The following is a 22,541-nucleotide window of genomic DNA, read 5'->3' as shown; positions in this document are numbered from 1 at the left end:
AAAAAAATGACAACCAAGACATATCATGCAAAGGTACAAGATCCCAATGATAAATGTAACTGTATTGTTTGCTTTAAATGTAGCAATAAATTTAATGGGGGAAAATAAAGTATGAGTCATAAATTTAATGCACACTTTTATTTTTACCAAATCCAAAATATATAGTCTGTCTACAGGTAGCTTATCATGATATTTTATGCTTAATTCTAACATCCTGTTATTTGTTTTTTGTTGACCCTATCTGTTCTACGCTTTCTCTTCTTTCTTTGTTCTTTTCAATTAAAACTTTTCATGTGGAGTTGATTACAGAAACTAATATTCTCTAAATAATGGAAAAAAGAATAAGATAAGACTATAAGAGCAAGAAGCAATTTAAATATGTTCAGGGACCATTTTCATCTCCAGAATTAAGGATTATTTTAATGTTATATCATTGCCTTTTCTCTTTTACTTTCCTTTTCAGTTTTATTTTAGGATTCCCTATTTTTAATGTACATACAGAGATTTCTTTAACTGAAATACCGAATAGTTTCTTGGTGTGAAAAACTATAATAGTACACAGGATCCTAACGAGATAATTAATAATGTGAAATAGGAAGTAAAGGGCTAAAGGTGTAGTGCAAGTGGGAAGGGTGGGGGAAAGGTAATAAGGGAGAGGAAAAAAATATGAGAAACTGAAAAAATGGAAATAAAGTGTTTGTAAATGGGGAGGGGAGGAGGGGGTGAAGGGAGGGCAGGGACAAGGTGCAAAAATGAGAATCAAGACCTATTATGTAAAGGTACAGAATCCCAATGATGAATGTAACTACTGTATACCTAGATTGGACCAATAAACTCAATAAAAAGGAAAAAAACCATCAAAAACATCCTATTTCTCCTCAGATTGTTATAGACTAATTTTAGTGTCCAATCATGGATATTTTGCTCACAACATTTATAACTATGCTATCCTAATGTAATTTTCTACTTTCCTGTCTTCTATATTAATAGAAATTACTCTCTAAGACCCACCCCTTCCTCATTAGTTTATTCAATTATTTACTTATATCATTATAGACTCATGGGTATCCACTTTAGTCTTTGGATTATAATTCAGTTTTATTATTATTTTTTCAGTACTGGGGATCGAACTCTGGTCCTTGTGCTTGCGAGGCAGGCAGTGGAACCACTGAGCTAAATCCCCAGCCCTGTTTTATTATTTTCGTAAACTTTTTTTTTTTTGGTATCTGGAATCGAACTCAGAGCCTTCCACTTGTGAGGCAGGCGGTGGTACCACTGAGCTAAATCCTCAGCCCGAAACTGTCCCACTTTTGGCCATTGAATGCTCTTTCAGATTGGCACCATGCTGTTTTGACATATAGTGGCACCCCAGTTAATGAACTTAATTATTTCCATGATTCTTGTCACAAACCAGACTGGACAAGAACCAGATCAAATTCAAAGGTTAGGTTCAATGTTGACCTTATAGTGAAATTTGATTCAATTTTTGTCCAATTCAGTTTGCAATCAGAATCATGGAAAGAATTAAGTTTGTGAACTGAGTACCACTGTATCCTTATCCTTTTAAAAATAACTGCTTAATTTCTAATACTACAACATGCCCCAGGCACATTTATGTCCCAAACTGATTATAGAATCTACTAATTCTGTATCTTTACTTCATATCTTGCTACCTACTTATTTTATTGTTTTAGTTTGATCATTGATTTTCTGGTTTTTCAGATATACTTCCCTATCTGCAAATAGAACTTTATATCTCCTTTACGTAGTTTTATATCTCTAATGGTTTTTTCTTTTCTTTCCTTCCTCCATCCTTCCTTTTCTAGTACTAGGAAATGAAACCAGGGCCTCATACATGCTTGACAAGCACTCTACCACTGAGCTACACACTAGACATGCACTCTACCACTGAGCTACATCCCCAGCCCTAATTCTTATTTTTTATTGTACTGGCTAATATCTTTACTAATATTTTGAATAATAACAGAGACAATGGGCATGCCTGTCTTCTTCCTGAAGTTAGTGAAAAATTGATGGGGAAACTAGGTTTAGGACTATGCTATATATATTTTATAATGTTGAGTATCTTATAATTGTTATTTTAATTTTTTTATCATGGCTGGGTATTGCATTTTGTTAAAGAATTTTTCAGTATATATGGAAATAACTTTCCTTAGACATATTAATACACTGTATAATATTTGATTTCCTAATACAGAAACAAACTTGCATTTCTCAGGTGAATATGCTTGATCATGGAGCATTATTTTCTTACTATGGTAATGCATTATTTTTTCTAATATTTAGTGTTTTATATCATATTCATGAGTGATACTGATCTGTCCCCTTTTTTGTATTATCTTTATGAGTTATACATGCTTCATAAAAGGAATTAGGTCTTTTGTTCCTTTCCAAGGATCTGGGATAATCTGATAATTACTGGACTATCTGATCCCTTTGAAGCCATCTGAACTTGCTATTTTTTTTGTGGGGTAGTTTCTTACTAACTTTCTCTATGGCTGTGGGTTAATTTAGAAGATGTTTCCACAGAAAGTTATGTGTCTTATCCAGGTTTCAAATTTATTTGTACAGTGGTGTGCAAGTATAGGTAGACTCACTTTATGCAGCAATATGACCATAAAAATGACAATGAATGCTGAAACCGTGAAAAGGATTGAATCCTAGGGATTGAACCCTAGGGCCTTGTGCATGCAAAACACGTGCTCTACCACTGAGCTGCATCCAAACCTCCATTCTTGATAATTAATGGAAAAATATGATGTTTTGTGACTTTTAAACATTCTGTCAAAACATGAGAAACTCCTATTGCTAACTATAATGTACATAGAAATGAAAAGTAGAACTTTAATATATTTTAATAATTAGAACATAAATACTCAGAATTAAAGTGTTTTATTCCTCTGTACAAAAATTATAAAGCGTAGGTTGAACAATGTTTGCTTCCTTCTCATCATATAATTTACAATATGGAGCAGGGGTCTGAAATATATTTTTATCATCACTTTTTAAAAATCTGTAATTTTTGGATTTCTCCCTTTCACCTAAGAGTTGCTTAATAGAAGGTTTTAAGAGTCCCACATGGAAGGACCTTTTGTTTTTGTTAGTAATTACTGATTTTACTGCACTATGGTCAGATTTTTTTTCAAGTTTCTACTTAATGGAAATTACTATTTTCTTTATGACTTAGTATTTGATCTTATTGTAGCATAGGTATTTGAGGTGTCTATTACCTCTAATATCAAGGTATATAGTTTGATATTACATCTACCTTCCTGTTTATATTGTTTAGAGTTTCTTTTTTTATTTTTTTGAGACAGGGTCTCACTATGTAGTTTGCTTTTGTTTTGCTTTGGTACTGGGGATCAAACTTGGGCCCTTGCCACTTGCGAGGCACGTGCTGGAACCACTGAGCTAAATTCCCGCCTCTATATTTAGAGTTTCTATTTTCTCATTTTTTTGTTCATTAACCTGTCTGGTACTTTGAGGGCTATTTAAAGTCTACAATTAGTACATTTCTATGCCTCCTTTTATCTCCTACAGATATTGGTTATAAAGATAGCTGCTGTGTTATTTAGTGCAAAAATATTTACAAGCATATTTTCACGGTGAATTGTAGCTTTTAGTATTGTTTCCTTTTTTTTTTTATTTTGGGGGCTTGAATTCTACTTTGTCTGGTCTCAAGATTACTCCTGCTGGGTCTGAGTATTTAGCTCAGTCATTCTACCACCTGCTTCACAAGCACAAGGACGAGTTCAATCTAAAAAAAAAAAAAAAAAAAAAAAAAAAAAAAAAAAAGATTACTCCTGCTGTTGGTTTCAATTTTCCCAGTATACCTTTGACTATCTCTTTTAGATTTTCTAAATAGGTATCTTAGGCATGGTCTTGCATACAATATATATTAGGAATTTGCTTTTTGAGCCAAAGTAAAATCTTTTTAATAGATGTTAATCAAGCCTATTCACATTTACTGGTATGATTCATATGTCTGGTTTCAATTCTGTTGCATTTTTTTTTTTTGGAGACAGGGTCTCACTATGTAGTTGAGACTGACCTGGAACTCACTATGTAGCCCAGGCTGGTCTTGAACTCACAGTGATCCTCCTGCCTCAGCCTCCCAAGTGCTGGGATTACAGGCGTGCGCCACCACACCCGGCTCTGTTGCATTTTATATGTATTATGTATTTTATGTCATATTACAAGTATTATATTTGCTATGCTTTTTTCCTACCAGATTGCATTCTTTCTTTTGTGGTATATATATGCATATAAAATTAATTTAGTAAGGCCTGTAGTTTTATTCTAGTTGTTATCCTTATATTAAGAACTTAAAAATGTCCTTAATCTCATGTCCTTTTATTACATGGTTTATGAATTTTTATAATTGTCAGGAAACTCCTTAGGGATGAGGTGGATAGGAATGATAAGTGTACTGTGGCAGCTAAGAGGATTCCAGTAGAAATCCTAAACCTCATCCCTTCCAGGGAGCCCAATCTGTGTGAAAAGTTCAAATGTTAGAGGTAGAGGATGATGATAAATGGGGAGAGCTACAACTCATATTTGTGTGATCCTCTGGTTCAATGGGCCTTGAGTAACTTAAGAGCACAGAAATGTACTTACCAGCCTGGAAATATGACTTAAATAGCTATGGCAGCCTCAGTGATACTAACTTTTCAGCGACAGAAGAAAGAAATACCATGAGTTCTTAAGGTAATTTAGCAGTGATTTCAGAGATAAAGGTCCAGTTAATATTTAACTATCCTTCATATGAAAGCATATATACACTGACTTATGCTTCACTTATTAGTCTCTATTGTGAAAAATCATACCACTGCAGATTGAAAATATATCCACACTTCTGGAAATTCAAAGGAAGGGATGCTATGAAGTAAGCATTTTAGCCTTTAATGCTCATCAAGTTTTTTTTTTTTTTTGTACTGGGGATTGAACTCGGTACCTTGCGTTTGCGAGGCAGGTGGCCACACCACTGAGTTAAATACCTGGCCCTTATCAAAGTTCTCTAAGGGAAAACACCACCCAATATCTGCGGCAACAAAATGACCTTCTTACTAAGAACCCCTGACAAAGTTAATTGCATGTAGCACAGGAAGAAAGCTACAGGAAACAAAAACTGGTAGTTTATTGCATAATGCTTTGTATAAGTGGGTAAGAGAGGACCACAGACATATCCATTTAACACGTTTTGCACAGAGTTCAGTATTTTGAGTGACTAGCAAGAGACATTTAACCATCATTTTGCTGAACATTATAATCCATTTCTATAAATTACTACAATGCCTTTAATAAGCTAGCTGGTGGTAAGTAGTAATAATAATTTACAATTGTGCTAAACTAGTGTCTTCAAAAAAGAGTGTTAGATCAATTTAGATCTGGAAAGGCTATCAAAACCAAGTGTTTGTCAACATCTCGTAATATCTATTTTCCAAATGATACTCTTTAATAAACCAATTGATAACAAAATCATGCTCTGCACTTCATAATGTCATATTATCTACCATACAGCATAAGCGATATCTTCATACTTGACATGTCTGCATATGAAAACCTTCTCTATATAGTTTCCTAAGTAGCATGAAAACATGTTATAGTGGATTGGAGGCCTTCCAAAAGGGTATGTCCACATTCTAATTCCCAGAACCTGTAGATGTTAACTTATTTGGAGAAAGGTCTTTGCAGATATTATTTTATATTATGTAGTTTTTATTAGTACATGTTTGCAGGACATAACATTACATTTATTGTGGGGCATAGGTACATGTAGGTAACACCTCTTAATTCTTTGTTTCCCTCCCATCCCTCCCTGCGACTCTTGATCCCCTTCACATTATTTTTTTAAAATTTTTATTTATTTTTTGGGGGGTACCCAGGATTGAACTCGGGTCCTTGCACTTGCAAGGCAGGCCAGCGAACCGCTGAGCTAAATTCCTGGCCCCCCTTCACATTTGAAAAAGCTCTACTACCAGTCTTTCCTCTTACCCTTCTGTTCTCCGTGCTCCATCTGTTGTTACCCTTTCCATTTGAAAAAGGTCTCCCTACCTCCTATTGTCTATTCTTTATTTTGCTGTTTATATTTTGCAGATATTATAAAGTTAAAAATCTTGAAATGAAGAGATAATTCTAGAAATCTGGGAAGACTAAATCCAGTGATAAGTATTCTTATGAAATAAGGGCAGAGAAAGATTTGAGATAGAAAAGGCAGCAACTGAATGATGCACTGATCAACAAATCAATGTATGATGACAGCCACCTGAAATAGAAAGGGGTAAAGAATGGCATCTCAGCCAGATGTGATTGTGCATATCTGTAATTCCAGCACTTGGGAGGCTGAGGCAGTAGAATCACAGCAAATTGAATACCAGCCTGAGCTATTATAATGAATCCAAGGCCAGCCTGAGCTACAGTGAAACCGTCTCAAAAAAGAAAAAAAAGAAAGAATGAATCTTCCCCACAGCCTTTGGAAAGAATATAGACTGGCTGATTTTGGACTTCTGGTATCCAGAACTATGAGAGAATAAATTCCTGTTATTTTAAGCCATCTGATTTGTGGTAATTTGTTACAGCAGGCCTAGGAAGCTAAAACACTTACCTGCCAAACAGAAAAGTAACTTGAAAACTAAGAAATGTAAGAGCAGAAGGCAATAACATTTGGCTCTTTTCCATGGCTTCAGAAATACTAAACCTCCAGGGAATAGGAACTCTGTGAATCCTCAAACTGCAGAACACCAACAAAACCATCCTTTTTAAAAGCAAATGAAAGCTAAATCCAATAACTATTACAATTTTCCTTCTTCCTTTGGGGGGGGGGACTCGTGTCATAAGCCCAATTTCAGTTTTACAAGCTAGCCAGATTCAATAGCATCACATCCAAGTTTTCTAGAAAAGCATTTTTTTTCAAGGCAGAAAGTGAGTGTGCCTTATTTTGCTGTATAACTCAAACATCTCAAGCATGACGCAGAATATAAAATGTTGAAGAGGGGATGGAAATGTAAATTCAGCACTCAGGCAGATATCTACAAAGTGGTATGAAATGTATTTACCAGACTGGTCTCATGAACCTAGTTCTGATAAGAAAATTAATTTTTTTGTGGGGGAGGGTACTGGGGATTGAACTCAGGACCTTGTGCTTGCAAAGCAGATGCAGTGCCACTGAGCTAAATCTTGGCTCAGAAAATGCATTTTTAAAGGTTCTTAAACTGAATAAAAGCAAAACAGCACAAGATAGTCTGGTTAGTGATGTGAATTTTATATATACATATATATATATATATATACACACACACACACACACACACATTTTAAATATGTTTTCATAAAGAGACTATGAAGGATAAACAAAAAACTTTAAAAAAATAGGCAGGGGAGAAGAAAACAAGGAGGGGAGTGTCAGCCATTTTTCTGCTGCTATATAACAGAATATCTCATATTGGGTAATATATAAAGAACAGAGACTGATTTGGCTCATGATTCTAGAAGCTAAAAGCTCGAAAGTATGGTGCTGGTAGATGATCAGGACTTTTGTGCTGTGTCATTCAATACGGGAAAGGAGGGTGAGATCAAGAAAAGAACAAGAAAAGGATGAACTTGCTTTTATAATAAATCTACTCTCACAATAACATCCTCCTTTGATAATGACATTAACCCATTACAAAGGTAGAACCTTTATGGCCTACTCACTTCTTATTAGGCCCCACTTGCCAATACTATTGCATTGAGGATTCAGTTTCTAACACAAGAACTTTGGGGGATACATTAAAACTGTAACAGGAAGAGAGATAAAACTGGATCTTCTGAAACTTTTTATAGTTTTAACCAGGCAAATGTTTTATACAGTTAAAAAATTTTGAAGACATTAATATGGGTTCTGGGACAGACTATGTGGATTGGTCTACTTAGTAGGTTTCAGCAAGTTATCTAAATTCTCAGTTATCTGCAAAATGGGGATAATTACATCTACCTCATATGAGATGTTATAAGGATTAAATGGAAGAACTTATGTAAAAGGCTTAGCATGGTATTGGGATCATTGTAATTGCTAAATAAATACTAGATGTAATTATTTTATTATCGTGTTCTCAGTATTCTTTCTAAAAGCAGAAATATATAGCTGACTACTATCCAGTCCACGAAATAACTATTGATGGAGTGAGAAGAGATGTGAGTTCACTATTCAATTAAAATGTGCAGACATCAAAAGAATAAAACACAGCCATTTGTTGCTCAATCAAAAATTATAAATGAGGAATCTGGCTATTGACAATGACATTTATAGATAATTAAGTTGAGAAGTTTTATAAATTCTCAATTGTGTACCTATTTTATATGCATTGTTAGTTTCTCCAAAAGTTTATGAAACAAAAAGGCTTTGTATTTACTAGATAACTGCTCATTTATGGTCAAAGAGAGGATTTTCTGGCCTAACATACAGTCCAGAAGCTATGCCAAACCCAACACTGTGTGTGCATCTGGCCTCTCAGATGCTTGCAGAAGCAAAGGAGGCCTAACTATGAATTTAATTAAAACATCAATACTTAACCAACTACAACCACAAAATCAAAATGTCCTTCATGGATAATTCTGGTTTTTATTGCTCTCATTAAAATCTCTCAGCAAGTAGTTTCTTAAATCACAGCTAATCTGAACATTTGGGTGACATTTTTTCAGAGGAAAAGCCAAAATATTTCTTCTATGACACAAAGGCAAACGCTGGTCCATGTCAATGAACAGAAAGACTGGTCAATGTCAATTCATATTCACCCAAATCTGCAACTATATATGACTGACCACAAACTGATGTGTCACTACTAAAGTACAAAACAACTGCAATCATGAACACTACACTTTTATTCAAAGGCCATTAATTGCAATTATATGATCTTAAGGCAAGAAAAGATTTTCAAGGTATCTGAAAAGATCAACCATTGTAAGCAGAGAAAACCTAGCAATGAATACTTTGCCTAAAACTTTCTATTTTTTCTATTATTTTAGTTTATTAGTACATATGTATAGTACAAAATGTTTACATTCCTTGTGGGAAGTTGGTACATGTAATGACACCTCTTAATTCCTTTTTTCATCCCCTTTTCCTTTCCTCCCTGCCCCCTCCACTCATCTCTTATTCCCCTTTTTTTGGTACATGTTTGCTGTACATGTTTATATTTTTTGTGTGGAGCTGGTCCACGTACATAACATATCCCAATTATTTTTATCCCTTTATCCCTTCCTTCTCTCCCCCTTCATCTCTTTCCCTTTTGATAATGATTTATCTCCCTACTTCCTATTATCTATCTTTTTTCTCTAGTTTCACTCTAGGTTTCTCATATAAGAGAACGGGATACTCCACCCTTTTGCATACTTTTGTTCCAGGAACCCAATCAGGCTCGTACAGGGGAGATGGAGGGGGCTGGAGGTACTTGTGTGGTACTTCATGGGTCCCCAGTGCTTAGTACACTGACTCCCTCAACTGAACAAAAAGCTGTGTCTGCAGGGAAAGAATATCAAATGAGGGCAACAGTGTGATTTCACTATTGCTGGAGAAAGGGAAAAGTAATCAGCCTTAGCTTGTGTACGTAAAAAAGGGGTAAGAGCACCACTTAATTAAAGAGGCTATCCTTCCTCCAGTGAACATGTTTGGCCCCTTTGTCAAAGATAAGGTATCTGAGTGTGTCTGGTGCTGTTTCTGTCTCCTCTAGTCTGTTCCATTGATCCGCAAGTCTGTTTTTTTCCCCCAGTACCATGCTGTATTTAATCACAGTAGCTCTGTAGTATAATTTCAAGTCAGGGACTGTGATGCTCCCTGCCTTGCCTTTGTTGCTCAGAACTGTTTTTGGTATTCTAGGTTTCTGCTGGTTTCAAATGAATTTTAGGAATGTTTCCTCTTATTCTGTGAGGTATGCTAATGGTAATTTGAGCTCGTATTAAATCTGTATAACAATTTTGGGAGAATGGCCATTTTCACACTTACTACCCAAAAGTAGGGGATATGTTTCAATCTTCTGATATATTTTTTTAGAGTAATTTTCTACATATAGGTCCTTTATTTCCTTTGATGGATTGACTCCTACATATTTTAATTTTTTCAGCGCTACTGTGAAAGGTGTTTCCCTAATTTTTCAGTGATTTTGTGTATAGGAATGCTATTGATTTTTTTCAGCTTTAATTGAATTTATTGGTACATTTTAGGGATACAGTACAGTTACATTCATTGTTGGGATCTTGTACCTCTACATGACAAGTCTTGATTCTCATTTTTTCCCCTTACCCCTGCCCTCCCTTTACCCCCTCCTCCCCTCCCCATCTACAAACACTTTATTTTCATTATCTCACAATTTTTTCTTTTCCCTTATTGCCCTTCCCCTACCCATCCCACCTTCCCTACACCTTTAGCTCCTTTCTTCTCATTTCTAAATTAGGATCTTATGTTTTATTGCAGATTATTCACACCAGGGAAACTATTCGGTATTTACACATGTGTGGCTTATTTATTTCACTGAGGAGTATATCTTCAATATGTATCCATTTTCCTATGAAAGAATTTATTTTCTCCTTCTTTATGGCTGAGTAATATTCCATTTATAGAAAAACCACATCTTCTTTATGCAGTTTCCAACGGATGGGCAAATGGGCTGTTTCCAAGATTTAGCTATTACAAACTGTGCCGCTATAAACATGGGTGCGCATACTTCTCTGTGATATGATTCTTTTAGTTCTCTTGGAAAGATACCCAGCAGAGGGATGGCTGGGTCAAATGGAACCTCCAGTCCAAGCTCTTTGAGGTATCTCCATATCAATTTCCATAGTGGTTGCACCAGTCTGCACTCCCACCACCAATGGAGAAGGGTTCCTTTCTCCCCACAACCCCGCCAGCTATTAATTTTTGAGTGCTGAGTTTGTATGCAGCTACACTATTAAATTTGATTTTTTAAAAAATTTGGTTATTAAATCTACAAGTTTTTGGTGGCTCTTCAATCCTATTACAAAGTTTTTACACTGCATAAGTAATCACCAACAGAGTAAAGAGACAGCCCACAGAGCGGGAAAAAATTTTAGCCAGTAGTCCTTCATATAAAAAGCTAATATAGAGAACACACAAAGAATTGGAAAAAATCAGACCCCCCAAATTTAAAGACCCAATCCAAAAATGGGCAGCTGGAATGAATATACACTTCTCAGACGAAGAAGTAGAAAAAGCCAAAAAAAAAATGCTCATCATCACTGGTCATAAGACAGATGCAAACTAAAACAATGCTGAGATTCCATCTCACTACACGAAGAGTGGCTATTATCAAGAAATCAACCAACAACAAATGTTGGGGGCTGTGGGGAAAAAAGGAACCCTTCTTCACTGTTGGGGCAATTGTAGACTGGTGCAACCACTGTGGAAATCAGTGTGAAGATTCCTCAAACAATTAGGATTACAGGTCCCATCTGATCCAGCTATTCCCCTGTTGATATCTTCCCAAAAGAATTAAAAGCATCATACCACAATGATACACACACACACACACACACACACACACACACACACACACCCCATGTTTATAGCAACACAATTTGTAATAGCCAAATCTTGGAAACAACCCAAGTGCCCATTAACTGATGAATGGATAAAAAAAGTGTGTTTTTTATACAATGGAGTACTACTCAGCCATAAAGAAAGACAAACTTGAGACATTTACAGCTAAATGGATGCAACTTGAAACTATACTCTTAAATGAAATAAATTGGACATGTGTAAATATCACATTGTCTCTTTAGTGAGAGGAATTGAAAGGGTAAATGAGGACCAAAATGTATAACAGATAATATGAAATAGGAAGAAACTGTTCAAAAGGAAAGGGAAATTGTGAAAAGGGGAGGGGGGGAAAGGAAGGGAAAAGGGAAAAAATGGAGAAAAGAAGAAAATGGAAACAAAGCTTTTGTAAATGGAGGGAGGGGAGTTTGAAGGGAGGGAAGGGGATTGGGAGAAAAAGAGGAATCAAGATAACATGTACAGATACAAACTCCCTTTGATGAATGTGATCGTTATTTATATTTAAAATTGCATCAGTAAAATTTAAAAGTAAAAAGGTGGTGGGAAGAGGCTTTAATCCATAGGAAGAAGAAGCTCAAGGACAAAGACGGAAAGAACGAGAGAATATTTGCTGAAGCCATACAATGAAATGGGAGAAAATACAGAGAATAAGTAAATGGAAATTTTATAATGGAATTATACAATAACTAAAAGAAACTCTTGGCATAGGCTCAAAGAATGGAATTAACAAAAGAACCAGTGAGGAAGAGAAATAATCTGATCAACAAAAAGAATATAAAGTGAAATAAAACAGAGTGCCTGAAGGACCTGTGGGAAAATAAAAGATCTAACATTCATGCAATTTAAGTCTCAAAAGGAAGGAGAAATAAGATGGGAAAATATTTGAAGAAATAATAGTTAAAAATTCCCCAAACTTGGCAGAAGATATGTGTACAGACTCAAGAAGCTGTCCAAGGTGCACATCTAACAATCTCAGCACTGAGAGAGGCTGATGTAGGAGGACTGATTACAAGTTTGAGCCCAGCATGGGCAATGTAGTGACTTAGTGAACAGACTCTTAAAAAAAAGGCTGAGGATATAGTTTAGTGTGAAGGTCCATATATTTGATCCCTAGCATGATACACATGAATGAATAAAATTAAATAAAAGCATTTTTAAAGGGCTGGGAGTGTAGCTCAATACTAAAGTGCCCCTGGGTTCAATCCTCAGGACAGCCCCCTAAAACAAAAACAAAAAAAGGCTGCCCAAACTTAACACAGGATAAAACAATAAAATAAAAAAATCCAGTGAGGCATACTGTTGCACACCTATAATGCTAGCTACTTGGGAGGCTGAAGCAGGAGGATCACAAGTTTAAGGTCTAGGCAACTTGGCATCAAGACCTTGCCTTGAAAAAGGCGGAGGGGAGTGGGGCTATAGCTCAGTGGTAGAGTACTTGCCCAGTATGCATGAGGCCCTGAGTCAATCCCATGCACAGGAAAACAAACAAACAAACAAACAAAAAACAAAAACAAAAAAATCCATACCCAGTGACATCATAATATAACTTTTGAAAACAAAAACCAAAGAAAAATCTTGAACAACAGATTTCTCATCAGAAACCACAAATTCCACAAGGAAGCAATCCAACATTTTTCAAGGGCTGAAAGAAATGTATGTCAAATCACAACTCCCCTTTGGAGAAGAGTCTTGTTATGTAGCCCAGGCTGGCCTCCAACTTGCAATCCTCTTGCCTCAGCCTCCAGAGTGCTGGGATTACAGGCATAAATCATCACACATGGTCAATCCAAATTCTTTATGAAGCAAAAATACCCTTTAGGAAAGAAGGTGAAATTAAGACATTCTCAGATGAAAGAAAACCAACAAAATTTGGTTTGAACTATCCTTGGGACATAGTGGAGGGGGAGAGGGGATAGCAAGCTGCCCTGCTGCCTTGGGCTGTGTGTTAGCATGCTGGCGCCAACCAGTTTCAAGGAGAGAATCGAGTCTGATTAAAGAATATACATATACAAGTGAAGTCTGCAAATGATGAGAACCTGATTAACTTTCCCTGAACCCTGGATCACATGCTTGTTTGTTTCTCTGTGCACATCTAATAAAAGTGAGGAGCACTATCAGTTTGGAGCACTGTCTGCTAAAAGCAATGCCCCCTGGTCCGCCTGTTTCAAATTATCTTTGTGTCTTTTGCCTTTACTCCTCATTCGCTCCCTTGGGATAAACTCATAGGCTGGCTCCTACAGACCTAGCCTAAAAAATGGCCAAAGTAGTTCCTTCAAACAGAAAGGTACTGAATAAAAAGGAAAACTAAAAATCAGCAATAAAGAAATAATTAAATTTGGGTAGACTATTCTGAGTTTTTTGAAGTTTTATGGTTGAAAAATATTACATTGTGTGATATGGTTCTTGATATATGTCAAGAAAATACTTAAGACAATTATAGTATAAAGATATGGGAGGGATAGAAAAAGAGACTTAAATGGTGATAAACTGTTCATACTTCAAGTGGTAAAATGCAAAGATCAGTAGATTGATAAATTATACATCTAAAAGGTAATAAAGAAGAATAACCACTAAAATTACACACAAAGACATACACTCAAACTCACTATAGATACATCATATGGAGTTCAAAAAACTGTTCAACTCACCCACAGGAAGATAGAAAATAAAACAGAGGGTCAATAAATAGAGGGAACAAATAGAAAACAAGATGACAGTTATGCTAAATCATACAAAAGATAGATTAAATGTAAACTGGTTCAACATAGAGAATAAAGATCAACAGTGAATTAAAATTATGACTATGACCCAACTTTATGAAAAATTCATTTCAAGTATAGTTTTATATACATGAACTTGGTTCATGAACTTAATTTTTATGATTCTGGTGAAAATGCCCATGTCTGTGTTCATGCAGGGAAGATGGCTACAGTATGTTGTGCTCCTCACCCAATGTGGAGTTTGCAAACAAAAGCAAAATTCTGCTGAACACTTCTGTGTACAAACTGAATTATTCACAAACAGAAGCATTTGCGAACACATACACACAATACATATACATATGTGCTTATATATATATTCCAAAATAAGGAAGGAGAAAATATAGTATGTAAAGGTGGTGGTGGTGCATGCCTGTAATCCCAGCACTCAGGAGGCTGAGGCAGGAGGATAACTGAGTTTGAGGCCAGCCTGGGCTACACAGTGAGTTCAAGGCCAGCCTGAACTGCTTAGTGAGACCCTGTCTCGAGAAGAGAAGAGAGAAGACAAATACTATGTAAACATGAATCAAAATAAATTCAGAAACTATGTTAATTTATGTAGACATTGGAGCAAATAAATTTACCGAAGACAAAGAAGAACATTATATTATAAAAGGGTCAATTTGCTAAGCACATGGCAATTTTAAATCTGTATGCACCTAACAAGAGAGCTTCAAAATACATAAGGCAAAACTGACAGAATTGGGGGAAGAACTAAACAAATCCATAGTGATATATAACTGGAGACTTCTATAGCTCTTTCTGTTAACAATTGACAAAACTACTGGGTAGAAAATCGGTAAGGATATAAAAGAATATCATAAACCAAGAAAACCCAACAACAGCAGAATACACAGTCTTTTCAAGAATCCATGGGACATTCACCAAGATAAACCATATCCTGGGCCATAAATCAAAACTTAAAAAATATAAATGATAAGAAATCATATTTCTCAGACAAAAATGAACTCAAATTAGAAATCTATAACAAAGAAGCAAAGTCTTCAAATAATAGAGAATGAAACAACACACTTCTAAATAATCCATGGATCAAAGAAGTTTCAAGAGAACAGAAAGGAGACATTAATGAAAAGAACTAATAAAAGCTGAATGAAAATGAAAAAAAAATTAATGGGATATAGCTCAAAAGAAATTTATACCACTAAAATTCTTATGTTAAAAAAGGGAAAAAAATCTCAAATTGATCTTAGCACTCATCTCAACAATCTAGAAAATGATCACTATAAAATCAAATTAAGAAGAAGAGAGCTGGGGATTCAGCTCAGGGGTTCCACCACCTGCCTCACAAATGCAAGGTCCTGAGTTTGATCCCTGGTACAAAAAAAAAAAAAAAAAAAAAGAAGAGAAGAGCTAGGCATGGTGGCACATGCCTATACTCTCAGCACCCAGGAGGCTGAGGTAGAAGGATAACCAAGAGTTCAAGGCCAGTGTAGGCTACATAGTGGGTTCACAGTCAGTCTGGACTATAAAGCAAGACCTTGTCAATGAAGTGAACTGAACTGAACAGAACCAAAGCAAAGCAAACCAAACCAACAAAAACTAGAGATCTGTGGTAGAATTGAGAGGATTTCACTGATTTATAACTCAATTCCAGTAATGCAATAAATTATATATATGTAAGCTCATAGTGATATAAATATGTAAATAATTTAAAACCAGGGAGAAGACAAGTATTCTTTATAGAGTATCATCAGATAACATGTATTAACTAACTCTTCCTTTCAGGAAGTGAAGCTTAATCCTGGCCAGACATCCCTGGATTTTAGGGCAGACTTAGTAACTTGCTTCCAAAGGACAGAATCAGGAAAGAGAAAAACAGTAACTTTACAAAAGATAAAACTCAAATATTATCTTAACCAAATGCTAAGCCTTTTATGTGATGAGGTTACTTCATTTCTGTGTATTTCTAAAACCTTAATTACAGTCTAATATAAAATAAACATCAGGCAAAACTAGACTGAGGAAAACTATACAGGATACTCAAAAATACTCTTCAAGACCGTCAAGGCAATATAAAAAAATGGAAAACTGAGGAAGTGCCACAGACTAGAGGAGACTGGGGAGACATGATAACTCAACGTAATGTGATACTCTGGATTGCATTCGGGAACAGAAAGGAGATATTAATAAAAAAAAAAAAACGGACAAAATCCCAGTAATACATGGAGTTCAGTTACTATACCAATACTGGGCTTTAAGTTGTTTTTGTTTTGTTTTGTTTTTTTTGGTACCGGGGATCAAACTCAGAACCTTGCACTCGCAAAGCAGGTGGCAGAACCACTGAGCTAAACCCTGGGCACTGGGCCTTAAGTTTTGACACAGGTACCTTAGTAATACAAGATGTTAATACTGAAGGAAAAGGAATTTGAATGTGGGACAAACAGGAACTCTCATTTCTATCGCTGCAACTTCTGTGAACTTAAAATTATTCCCAAATAGAAGTTTATCAGAAAAACAATAATGCTAAATCTAAGTGATCACTAGTGTTTTAGATGATAAAACAATGGTTTTAAGAAATACTGAGTAAAACAACATAAGTAATTCTCAATTTTCCTGAAAAAAAAATGGAAAATGACATTAAAAATGACTGATAGCTTACTATGTTTGGTTAAACAAATATCTAGAATTACTTTTTAAAACGGGATCTGTTTTCTTATATCAGAGCTTATATGAATTGTAGTTAGAAGACTAGACTAAGGTGACTCTTGAAGACTTAATCTAACGCTAAGGGTATGAGATAAAATAAATGAAGTCTAATCTCATTTTAGCTCTGCTGGAGAACCAAAAACTGACAAGAAGTAAGACTCTGAAAAAAAGTAGCAAAAGGTACTACTTTTGTTTCAGTTTCAAGATCCAAATAGGAAAAAAGAATTCATAATGGCTCCACCTAATTTCGTCTGGCCTCAGTCTTACCTATAAGCAGTGTGTGCTTCTCACTTATGCCAATTTCCATTAACTTCTACTTTTCTTCTTCAACCAAAGGTTCCTTATATGTTCTGCCTAGGTTTCCAGGCCTTGCTCAATTCTAGGTATTTGTTCTCTCTATTCTGGAGTTTTGCTCCACCCTCATTATAGAAGCTTTGATTATAACTACTCATGAGAAAACACTGGTGCCACCCCATATTTCTTAACTGGAAAAGTTTCAACAAATGTTTAACAATTATGGTATCCTGCATAGTATACCCAATGTGTACTCGTCAAAAGAATAGGATTCAGGGTGAATCAAAACTTGAATTTCGCTGGGCATGGTGGCGCACGCCTGTAATCCCAGCACTCGGGGGCTGAGGCAGGAGGATCACTGTGAGTTCGAGACCAGCCTGGGCTACAAAGTGAGTTCCAGGTCAGTCTCAACTACATAGTGAGACCCTGTATCAAAAAACAAAAAAACAAAAAACAAAAAAAACACAAAACTTCAATTTCATTTCTGTTCGTATTTGTATGACTCTGGACAAGTAACCTGTCTGGGCCTCAGATTCATCATGTACAAAAAAGGACAGTTCCTACTTTATAGTGATGTTGAGGGAATGAAACAAGAGTATATAATCTCCCCAATGTCCCCTATCTTAAAAATCACTAGAGCCATTTTTAAAACAAGAACTCAGGCACCTTCTTTGGAAATAGTAATTAACTAGTGCCACAGAGCAGTATTGGTCTGAAATGAATATAGGATTTTTTTAAAACAACAAATTTATTCACTAATTCTTCTGTGTATGGTAAAACTTTTTTTTTGGTACTGGGGATTGAACTCAGGACCTTGTGCTTGTGAGGCAGGCAGTGGCACCACTGAGCTAAATCCCAGGCCTTGTGTGTAGGATTTTTTTTTTTTTTTTGGTACCAGGGTAGAACTCGGGACCTTGCGCTTGTGAGGCAGGCGGCGGAACCACTGAGCTAAACCCCTGGCTCTAGGATTTTTAACAGGCATCCAAGGAGAGTCTGATAATTGATGAAGTTTGGGAAACAATTAGGTTATCTAATGTAAAGCTCTTGGTACATAAAAACTTCAATAAATGGTAGATACAAGTAAATTTGATAACGTTCATGTTATATGGATAACACATTATTTCAGAGTGATGAAATAAGCCAACAAAGTAAAATGTAAAATCAAATTCTTCTAATACTAAGGGTAGTTTTATCTTATAAATATAACAAAGTTCTTTTATTACAGGATGTTAAATGTGAATGAAAAAAACTGTTTATAGAAACCTAGGTTCCCCTATCCCTTGCAACAAATATTTTTTATTCCTAAAAATTTGGAGGCAATAATATGTCAGGATCCAAAAGTCCCTGAGTCATTTTATGTTGTAGTACCATCTGTTCTCCTACAGGGAAACATATCAAGGTTTCTTTCTCACCATTTTGTAGTCAAACCCTCCTCTGGATAGATAGGGAATTTCTTCCACTCCTGTTTATGTGCATTTTATTTCCTAAGTTTTTTTCTGTATGACACAGACATATGTAAGTATACAAACACATACTTATAAACACAGAAAATTATAAACTCTGCTAATCTACTGTGCCTAGAAAGATCTTTGCAAAATAAGACAATAAAAAGCAATCTCTGAGGGGAAACTGTGACTTATTTCTAAGCAAGAGAATATGGCAAATGGACAGAATTGTCACTTCCACAATTATATAAGACTCTATCTTAGTTGACTGGAGTGGAAGACTTTCTCCTTGCTGGCTCTGAAAAAGTCAGGTATCCTGTTCTGGGAAGTTCTATGAACTTCTGGCTGTGTGCAAGGAAGCACATGCAGCCTTTAGGAACCGAGTGGTTCTCTGTCCAGCAGGAAGTCTGGGTATGTAGAGCCCTTGCCTAGAACCTGTGAGGCCCTAGGTTTGATTCCCAGTACTGGGAGCACAAAAAAGGCCAGCAGATAACAAGGACCAGAGTCCTTCAGTTACAAGGAGATGAATTCTTTCAACAAGCTGAGTCACCAGATAAGAATACATACCAGTCAGCAAAATGGTTGCAGCCTTGTAAGACCCTGAACACAGAATCTAGTCAAACTCTCAGACTCCTGATCCACAGAAACTAAGAAAGTATGCTGCTTTAAGCCACAAATTTTGTCATCATTTGTAATATAGCAACAGATAACTAATACATTTTCTTTTCTTTTACAGCTAAGGAAGACTGTTTGTAGTATAAATGAAGATAAACAGGGTCAGTTTTCATCATTTAATTGTCACATAGGAAAGTTGGTAGGATCTATTAAACCATTACCAAGTCCAAGTGACAGCCCGGCACTTCAGTGCCTTGGAGCAGAAAATGACCAGACTCACAACAAGTGACCCAGGAGTGCTCCAAAGGCTGTGAGGACCCATCATAAAGCCTACAGCCCAATTTGCTAACCTAGTTCTTCCCTTCTCCATCCACAAACTCCTAACCTATCCCTTGCTATATTATTTCCCATAAAGTTTGGCTCTCTTTGACTCCCTGGCTAGGGGAAGAATATTCTGAGGCTAGGCATTTATCACCAAAATGAAATTAGTATAAAGATTACTGTTTTCTTAAAGGGGAAAAGAAATGGAATCTTTCCTGGAAAACAAACAAATTCATCAGAAAACAAGCCTATCCACTGACTTATACTTTGCACATGTTCAGATTCTGGATACTGTAGGTATGTACGGAGGAGGCAGCTATCTGGTTGTTTTTTTATGTCTAAAAATCGAGTATCTGATCTCACCTCATCAGGTTTCTTGTGTTCTTTTGGAATTTTTGACTTGCTCCTATACATTGGGCCAGAAGTAAAGGAAGTGGAAGGACCTGCAAAAGATAATTAGAAAAATACTGAGATATATTACCCACTAATATAACTAAATGCCGTTAAATGAAATGCCATCCAAGAGAATTATGAAAGATATGATGAAGAAGACCACAAAGATCTCATATTACTGAAGAAAATAGTTAAATTGTATCCAAGACAGCTTTACAATAGAATTGAACAACATTTATAAATGACCTCCTAGAGTACAAACTTGAACAGCACCAAGGCTGGGAAGATTTGATTTGGTGTAATCCCACCTCATAATATTTGGAATAACACAATTTATGTTCCACCTGGAGGAAAAGTATCTGCAAAAACAACTGGAAAAACTAAACACGTGCAGCAAGACTATGTATATCCTTTAGCACTTCCCCAGAAGCCATTATTAAAGCCTCTTCCAAATGATGACTGACCTACAGTCAAATATTTAGTACCTTACCTATAATTAGAATCAGGACCTACAATTTATGCTCTAGTACTTTTATTTCTTTCTAGAGAAGTTCTGTTAAAATATTACTAGATTTGGCTTTTGTATTTTAGGTAAATGAAAAGAGAAACAGCACACAAAACTAGTATCTCTACCTAATTTACCTATAATGGAATTTGAGTAAGAAAAGTGGACCCTGAGCTTTCTTTCCAAGAAACATTATTTTTTAACCATTGAAGGAAGCATGAAATAGCTTATCATCAAGCTAAAGAAGAAATCTTCAAAGGGGCATAGACACAGAAGTTACCAGCTTCCAGCTGGTTCTACTCACACTCGTCTGAACTGTCAGTGCTGCTGAGAGGCCTATGGCGTTTCATCCTGGAGCATCCTGAGAAAGAGAACAACACTGAATGAAACAGGCAATGCATACTCATCTGAGAGAGCAGTCAACACTGTCTCACAGATACCAGAAGCAGCAGCAGGCAAATCACACAAAGTGAGTGATTTCTGTCAAGAATATTCTCAAATGACCTAGAGCAGTGATGGCAAACTTTTTAGAGCTTTCAATGATAACGAACAGCTGGCTGCACCAAACATGCCATAGGTTCAGCACCACTCACCTAGAGTAATGAGAAAAGAATATTACAACCATACCTTCCAATACACAGTGTGTGAAAGAGTGGGAAAGGCCACATATTAGCTTTGAGAAAGCCCAAGCCACAGAGAATGAGTAGTAAAATGCTGGCCAGAGCCTCAGATGTGTCCACTGTACACTGGTGGTGGGCCAGTGAGGGTTATTTCTGGCCAGAGGGAAGAAGGGAAGAACAGGAATGGAAAAAGTAGTTGTGAAGCTACAGTCAAAGCATGAACATGATTGGCTGAAGAAAGAATAAGTTAGGCACATCTTACCTTTAAAAGCATGACCACATTACTTTTCTGCCTGCCCTCTCTCCATCCTTTTCCTTCTCTCCCTGTTCCCATCTCCCAAATAAGGAGCCTAATCTAGAATTACAATTAAATATACACTGCAAGGAATGGTATAGAAAGTTCCGATATTGTGAAGAATGAATGGTTTGGACTAAAATTTCTCATGGCCCAAGTGTCTTTTTCTGACTATGGTCAACAGCAAATTAAAAAAGCATCATCATCCTTCTTGAAAAAAACCAGCACTAGAGAATAAAAAAAAAAGAATACACGAACACTTCAACACAAATAAAGTTCTGAAAATACAAACTAGAAAAGATAGTAACATAGTCAGTGACTAACATTTCTTTAAAGGGCACAACATACAAAATGCTCTTAAGGGCTATCTTGGTTCTACAAGAAATAAAGGTTAGGGATACTGACTTCAAACCACTCACAATATACTGAAGTAGAAATCCAAGTAGATGACCACTCTAAACAATTATAAGTAAGAGCAACAACACTGTATGTTAAAAGGTTTATAGAGTTCTATTTCTAGCATGACTGTATGAGGAGCTCTGTGAACCCACATTCCAGTGAAACTGGTGAAAGTTATTCCAATTAAAACAACAAAAATCAACCATTTAAAGTCTCTGAAAATGGTCCTAAGGTCACACAGCAAACAAAGCTTTATTCAAGAAAATCTAGTCAAACTCAGTAAGTAAAATAATCTGTGGAATTTGGACCTAGACCCATTCCTTTCATCTCTCCCAGTATAGAACTCATTCCAGATCAGTGCAGCCAAAAACACAGGGCTCATTTTTCCCTCAGCTCTCAGCTGGAAACCTTTCTGGGAGGAGCAAGACATCAGAATTTCTCATTCTGCTCTGAATTTTTTTTGGGGGGTTACCGAGGATCGAACTCAGGACCTTGTGCTTGTAAGGCAGGCACAGTGCCACTGAGCTAAATTCCTGGCCCTCATTCTGTTCTTAGCTAGCTGCTGCTAAGGCTAAATTTCACGTGAGTGTGGCTGTGAGGCAGGGGCTCCTTTATTCTACCCAGATCCTATTATTTTGTTTTGGTTTTTTTTTTTTTTT

At 36.2% G+C, this 22,541-nt stretch overlaps 1 protein-coding gene across 3 annotated transcripts in view; it reads right to left on the bottom strand.

The window, feature by feature from the left end:
* Window positions 1-22,541, bottom strand: part of Jade3 (jade family PHD finger 3) — a 151,598-nt gene that overhangs the window by 47,812 nt on the left and 81,245 nt on the right. For all 3 annotated transcript variants that reach the window (XM_010643487.1, XM_010643488.2, XM_010643489.1), the window contains exons 3-4: window positions 20,873-20,929; window positions 20,034-20,113 (exon numbers count right to left, since the gene is read on the bottom strand). In XM_010643487.1, the coding sequence (XP_010641789.1) occupies window positions 20,034-20,113; window positions 20,873-20,918 (126 nt within the window). In that variant the 5' untranslated portion in view covers window positions 20,919-20,929. The remainder of the gene's footprint in view (window positions 1-20,033; window positions 20,114-20,872; window positions 20,930-22,541) is intronic.

This window comes from Fukomys damarensis, unplaced genomic scaffold, assembly GCF_012274545.1.
Source record: "Fukomys damarensis isolate Sample0158 unplaced genomic scaffold, DMR_v1.0_HiC HiC_scaffold_39, whole genome shotgun sequence".
NCBI lineage: Eukaryota > Metazoa > Chordata > Mammalia > Rodentia > Bathyergidae > Fukomys > Fukomys damarensis.
This window is presented reverse-complemented; position numbering and strand designations above follow the sequence as displayed.